Source organism: Prunus dulcis, chromosome 6 (genome assembly GCF_902201215.1).
Source record: "Prunus dulcis chromosome 6, ALMONDv2, whole genome shotgun sequence".
In the NCBI taxonomy this organism is placed as follows: domain Eukaryota; kingdom Viridiplantae; phylum Streptophyta; class Magnoliopsida; order Rosales; family Rosaceae; genus Prunus; species Prunus dulcis.
In genome coordinates, this window is record NC_047655.1 from 7879356 (window position 1) to 7886124 (window position 6769).

Sequence of the window (6769 nt, forward strand, 5' to 3'; positions counted from 1 at the left end):
GATCATGGTCATCGGTTATTGTGTGCAGTGGTCGCTCTGCAGCCCAATAGTACTACTCCTAGTCATGTACAGATTCATAGACTTGATACGTGTTAAATGTGTTATGGTATGGACACAGACTCCAGACAGCTTTTGGAAATTGGAAAACATTTTATTATTATTATTATTTTTTTTTAAATTGGACAGTATTAATTGGACGGAGGGAATGTTGATTGCACAGTCGCGACGTAGGCACCCAGAAACGTGCACGACACAGAAAACAGGCTATCAATTCAACTATTTATTTTTACCATTCACATTCAATTTTAATTAATTAATGTCTTTTAATTACCACTATTTAATTAACTCAATCCTGGAAACTTCATTAATGAGATTCAGACATCTTTACTACATTAATTAATATTTCAATACCTTGTCATTGTGCATGTATTAATTATTTATTCTCATCAATTCTGGATACGTAGTTGAAATGAGTAGAGCCATCAAATTTATTTAATATAAATTTAAATCAAGAAAAGGAATTGCAGTGAGCCATCAAATTTATTTAATATTAAAGAGAAAGTAATAATATATTAAATTCACACGCATTATACTGATATTAAGACTCGAACCAAAAAAGTCACTATACTAATAGATCCTTTGCTAATGCAGTGTTTCTTTTAAGAAAATAATTTGGTACATACGATTGATTTAAAAAGCAAAATAGTGCATATCGAAGTTGTAATCCTCACCTAAAAATGATTAATTGGTTCCGTCATCACGAGGATGTCGCATAGGACCAAATTCACTGCTATTATAATTGAAAATTGGAACCATATAATGCTTTGGAGTAGCATATTCAACAACTTTGACCTCAAATGTAATAGTAGAATATTCAAGAACACAAAAACTATATAGTAGAATATGATTAAACTAATTTTGTATTAAGATTCCGAAATTAAGAATCTTCTAGATCGTTTATTTAATGTAGGGTAAATGATTTGAGTGTGACATTAGTGACATGTCTTTGTCCAAGTGGTTGTACATCACTAATAATAAAGCCAAACCTCACAGCACACTTAAAACATTTTTCCCCATCTTTACTGCCTCACTCTCACCAGATGTTGAGTGCCTAACTGTTAATCCCACCCTGCCACTTGCATATTAAAATATAAACCATGTTATATTTACCGTTCTGGAATCTAAACTGCAAATTCAAACAAAAATCTAAAAACACGGGACGTTTAAGATAACAAAATCTCACGATACAGCACGTTCAGATAACAACCGAACTTAATTATCAAAAAGCGTTTTTAGCCAAAACAGCATTAATATCACTAACCAAATCACAACAACAAAACAAATAGTAGTTTCATGAAAAGAAATACAAAGGAAACCCAAAATGACCATTTTGATTTTTCTAATAGCTAGAGCCCCGGGTCAAATATGGATGAACCCGACCCCCCCTGAGATTTCTCATATCTAAACCTGTCTATTCTCTTATTTACAGTTTTTTTTTTTTCTTTTCTTCTGATTTCAGATTTTCTAAGTTAACTCTATCATCTTCTTCCTTGATTGACCATTCTCACATTATAGAGCAAGCATTTGGGTTCTCATCGCTGAACATCTGAGGTGCATGAAGGGGGTTCCCCATGTAAGGAGCTTGAGGAGGCAGAGTTTGAGGAGGCAGAGCATGAGGCGGGTACCCGTATCCTGCGCCGAATCCAGGTCCATATACCATTCCATATGGAACTTGTCCGAATCCGGGTAGACCCGCTGGATACTCCATTTTGTGCCCCTCCATTTTTCCACCACCATTGGCCCCCTCTTCCTCCTTTTTCTTCTTATCTCCGCCGCCACCGCCGCCGCCGCCGTTGTTTTCGCCTTTCTCCTTCTCCTTCTCCTTCTTTGGTGGCACAATGTCAACAGGCCTCTTGAGCTTCTCCTTCAAAGTCTCAGCCAATTCCTTCATGTCCATTGAGCCCTTCACCGTCACCAAATCCTTCTGCCTATCAATGGTCATATCATGGAACCCTGCCACGTCACCGATGTCAAAAAACTTGCGAACAATTCATCATGACAGAAACGACGCCGTTAACTAAAAACTGATAAGTGGAGGAATTGATAACCTCACCTTTGGTCTTGCTCACAGTCTTCTGAATCTTCCCGATGCATCCCTGGCAGTGCAAGTTCAGCTTGAGAACCGTCGTCGTCACCGGAGCCTACACAAACCCATGACCCGTTTAATTAATAAAATCAAATAAATAAATAAAATCTGAGGCAGGTGCGTAAAACAAGACAGGCGCACGTTAAGGGAAGGGGGAGGGGGGGGACCAGTGCGCAGACGACACACACCTCTTTGGGTTTTTTGTTGTCGTCGTTTGCTTTCTCAGGCTGGTTTTTCTTGGCGTCGTCTTTGTTGTCCTTTTTGGGCTGGGGAGAGATGAGGTCGACTTTCTTCTTGGTCTTGGCGGCCAGCTTGTCTTTGAGCTGTGTGGGGTCCACGTTTCCGACCACCGTCAGCTTATTCGCCTGGAACTCAGATTTCACCGACTCCACGCCTACGTTTCATTGCGTAACACACAGCTTAAAACCCAACCCAGAAATTAAACAAAACAAAAAAGAAAAAAGAAATGAATCTGGTTTTGGATGAGATTCAATTCAACCCATAAAGTAGAAGCAGAGCATATTCTGATTCAAATCCGTTTGCAATATTACATTTTCCATGCACCAAAAGAAAAAAAAAATTAACAAAATTTGAGAAAAACCCAAAACCCACAGAAAAATAGAGAGTGGGTTTAAATCTACAATATGTGGAAAATAGAAACCGAGATGCAGAAAGTAGGATATGAACATTGCTTTGTAAAATTTGGAGGAAATTCATGAGGAAAATGAAGGGAGATCAGAATCTGTGAAGAAAATATTTGAAGGAAATCTGAGAAACAGGAGGGGGTTAATGATTTTACCTTGAAAATCTTTGACGCATTTGACAATCTTAGTAGCACAGCCCTCACAGTGCATGTCAACCTTCAACACAACGGGGATGGGGCCGTCCTCCTTCTTCTTCTCACCCCCAGCGCCGCTGTTCTTCTCACCTCCATCGCCGTTCTTCTTCTCAGCCACATCGTTGTTGTTGTTGTTCTCACCGCCACTTTTGTTCTTCTTCTGCATTAAACACAAAAAACAAACACAAAACCCATTAAGCAAACGCAAGAATAGAGAGAAACAAAGGGCTAAATTAAATTATAGAGAAACAGAGATGGAGGAATTGGCTCTCACTCACCTTGGCCATCGTGAAGTGTTTGGTTGGTTTTTTCTTTCTTTGTTCTGGTGTAAATTGTGAGTGGAGAGAGTAAGGAAATGCGGTAAGGCCAGTGGGTGGGTATTTAAAGAGAGAGTGAGAGAGAGAGAGAGAGAGAGAGAGAGAGTTTCGGAGTCAGTTGTGGTGTTCCTCAAGCGGTTTATGATGGCGATGATGGCGGTTGCGTATGATGTTGATGTGCACATATATATCATGTATGGTGGTTTAGGCATTCTCACATACATATGATGTGCGTGTGAGCCGTGTGGCTTATCATTATCACGCGTAGTAGACAAGGGAAATGAAAGAAACTTCCTTGTAAAGTTGTAATTTTGGTGGAAGGTGAGGTTAGGGTGCGGGCTGTTTGCTGGTTCAAAAGCTGAGAAGGGTTTTTGGGTGTCATAAACCAATAGGCCCATAGACACTTGGCTCTTTCTGGGGTTTGTCATTTCTGTCGACCCACCTCGGCTTTTCATAACTTGGCTTTGGCTTTTTCCCTTCTTTTTTCGTTCTGCTAAAATTATTCCATTCCAGCTACAAAACAGACATTTTCCAATTTAAATAAAATAAACCAATATACACAATTTAAATTAATTTCTTAAAAATGTAAAAAAGAAGATTTGTAAAGTAAAAGGGGAAATTTGTTTCTCTCTCCAGTTCGTCCTAGACTTTCGTCGAAATTCCACCATGTTTTTCTTCCGTCTTTCATATGATTTGGGAATTTGGTTTGGTTTGGTTAAATAATTATTTTTTAATTTTAATTATTTCGATTCGATCCGTACCATAATGTTTAGTTTGGTTAATGAAAATAATATTCTTAATTCGATGAAAATTCATACCTATCCGATATTTATACTTATTTTATTATTTAAATACAAAACAAAAACTAAAGTTAAATACAATCAGCATTTTGCATAATTCCTTTATCACTGTTGTATCATTTCTTTATCACCCGGGTTCTGTAGCACTTTTTGGTCAGAGAGAAATTTATGAACTTCCTATGTTTTCCAGTTTCAATCTTTGTCCCCTTTTTACCTGTAACTTTCCAACTGTTGATCCAAATTTTATGTTCTTTATATGGTTGGATTCAGCATGAAAAACTAAGGAACCCCACGAGGAACAAATGTCAAAATCATTTACATAAATACAGAGAATTCAATAAAAAGAAAACTCAAACATTCAAAAAACCAACAAAAGTGGCTCCCAGTACATCTTGAGTACATATTGAATGATATAGTGACTAAGTTATTTGATTTCATACTTGGATGAATTAGACTATTGGATTTTTATATTTTACAAGGATAATTTGGTGTATTTGTTCAAGAACTTATGTTATGTGAAAGTATTATAAATTGTACTTTTATTAGTATGTTTTTATTTCAATACTACTGGCGTACCAAATCAATCCAAATAGAATATTAGGTTAACCGATCCGAAATCTACCGAAGTCTTTGGTTTGGTTAACGGAAGAGAAAATAGTCTACCGAAATCTTTAGTTTGGTTAACGAAAGAGCCCTCTATCATTTCGAATCGATCCGTACCTAGGCCTAGATTTGAGGAATGAAAGATGTAGAGGCCCACATTAATTGGCCCAAATATTTCATCAGGCTCAATGTGAGAACCCCGTGACCAAATGGAATCGATTTTGGTGACTAGGGCTGGCCATGGTTGGGGTTGATTCCATTTTGAGTCGTACCGAAAGCTGAATTGGTTCGCTAATAAGCCTTCAAACCGACCACATCGATTATCGAGATTGGTGAGTTTGTTTGGTTTTGTTTCAATTTGGGCTAGTGTTTTTCTTTTTTACTAAAACAACCCTTATTGGGCCCAAAGAAAGAAAATTCCAATCCATAACCATAACCATAACATTCATCATTAAATCTGTATCCTTCCTAACATGCATCATAAAACAAGTTTATATCCTTCAAATTTCAAAGCATTCATCATCAACCTGCGGGCTAGGCCTAGGTTGCTCATTCTTAGGCATCTCATACGGATGATTAGTTCTTGATGCATGGGTTAAGGGATCACAGGAGGTTACTCTACAGTAACAATGTCAGAATCTACCAATGATTTGAAGTTAACCAGAAAATAGAGAAAAATCTATGAATTTTATTGAAAATATGAATAAACTCTTAAATACAATTTTGACTTAAATAGAAAACCAAGAAAGCCTAAAACTGTAGGAAACCCTAAGTTTCAGAATATTTTTAAAACTTAACTAGCAAAAAAATAATAAATATCCTAGTTAAAAGCATATCGGGAAAATAATATCCTACTTCTTATAAATTAAATATAAATTGTGCATCATCAACGCTCCAAACTTAATCAAACAACTCGAAAATCCCAACGATACGCCTTCCGTCTTTTAACTTCAGTTGTTAGGCCCAAACAACTAAATAATTGATATTTGACTGCAAAGAACTCGACCTCAAGTTCTCCTTAAAACGAACCTGAGTAGGCACTAAACAAAAAACAAATAAAAAATAAAAAATTCAGAAAAGTTCTCAAATCTGAAAAAATAAAATAAAAATACATACCTCTACATCAATGCAAGCTCTAATCCACCTTCAACAAAACGATGGCACACTAAAAGAACCTCAACTCTTACAAAAAATTGAAAAGAGAAATCGCCACTAAAAGGAATTGAAAAGAGAGCACAGAACAAGTGTTGAGAGAGAGACTTGAAAAGAGGTTAAGTATTCACATAGGAAGCTGAGAGAGAAAAAGAAACAAGCAAAAGGAAAGGAAGGGAAAGGGCGCTATTGAATCTTTATTTTTGTGTGAGCTGTGTGAAATCGACGTAAGAAATGGATAAGATAAGAACAGTGCTGAAAGTGTGAAATGCATAACAGAGAAGATGAGCAAACTGAATTTGGGCCTCTTCATTGAGCTCTTCTAAAACAAAATATAAAAACCAACCAAACGCAAAACAAAAAATACTTCAATTATCATATCCTTATTAGTAAAACATTATATCTGAAACAAGAAAGGGGCAAACCCCAAATTGCAGTAGTGACTGTGAACCGTATACAAGTCAAAACGCACGTAAAAATATAAACAAAAGAAGCCTCATTCCTCAAACGCATGAATTGCCATCCTCATGTTCGTTTGGTCTGCCACTCTTTCTTATGATTATTAAGATCGATCCCATTTTTATTCCCTATGCTTTTTCCGTGTCGCTTGACTTTCTCTTTGCCTAGCCTTTGTCCGTCTTTGCCTTCTCCTTCTCCTTCTCTGTTCAAATTTGCAACTAAAGAAGCAACAAATGATGGGTATCCCTCCTTTGGTGGATGAGAGAAAAATAACGAGAGAACTTTGTAAGAAATAGAAATAATAAAAATAAAATAAGGGAAAAAGAAAATGGTGTACGGGAGAGTTTAGAAGAGAAAATGGATGAAAGAAAAAGCATAGTTTTTTCTCCTTAATGCATGGCATGCGATGATGCTTATAAAAGGCACCAACCTTGTACATTTCTATCATCCTCAA

The 6769-nt window shown here is 36.7% G+C and overlaps 1 protein-coding gene across 1 annotated transcript; it reads right to left on the reverse strand.

Moving 5' to 3' along the window:
- Window positions 1–1254: 1254 nt before the first annotated feature.
- Window positions 1255–3505, reverse strand: LOC117631433 (heavy metal-associated isoprenylated plant protein 3). Its single transcript, XM_034364576.1, has 5 exons — window positions 3263–3505; window positions 2946–3144; window positions 2335–2540; window positions 2114–2201; window positions 1255–2013 (listed from the first exon to the last, which is right to left on the reverse strand). The coding sequence occupies exons 1-5, from the start codon at window positions 3269–3271 to the stop codon at window positions 1565–1567; spliced, it is 951 nt and encodes a 316-aa protein (XP_034220467.1). The 5' UTR covers window positions 3272–3505; the 3' UTR covers window positions 1255–1564.
- Window positions 3506–6769: the final 3264 nt, after the last annotated feature.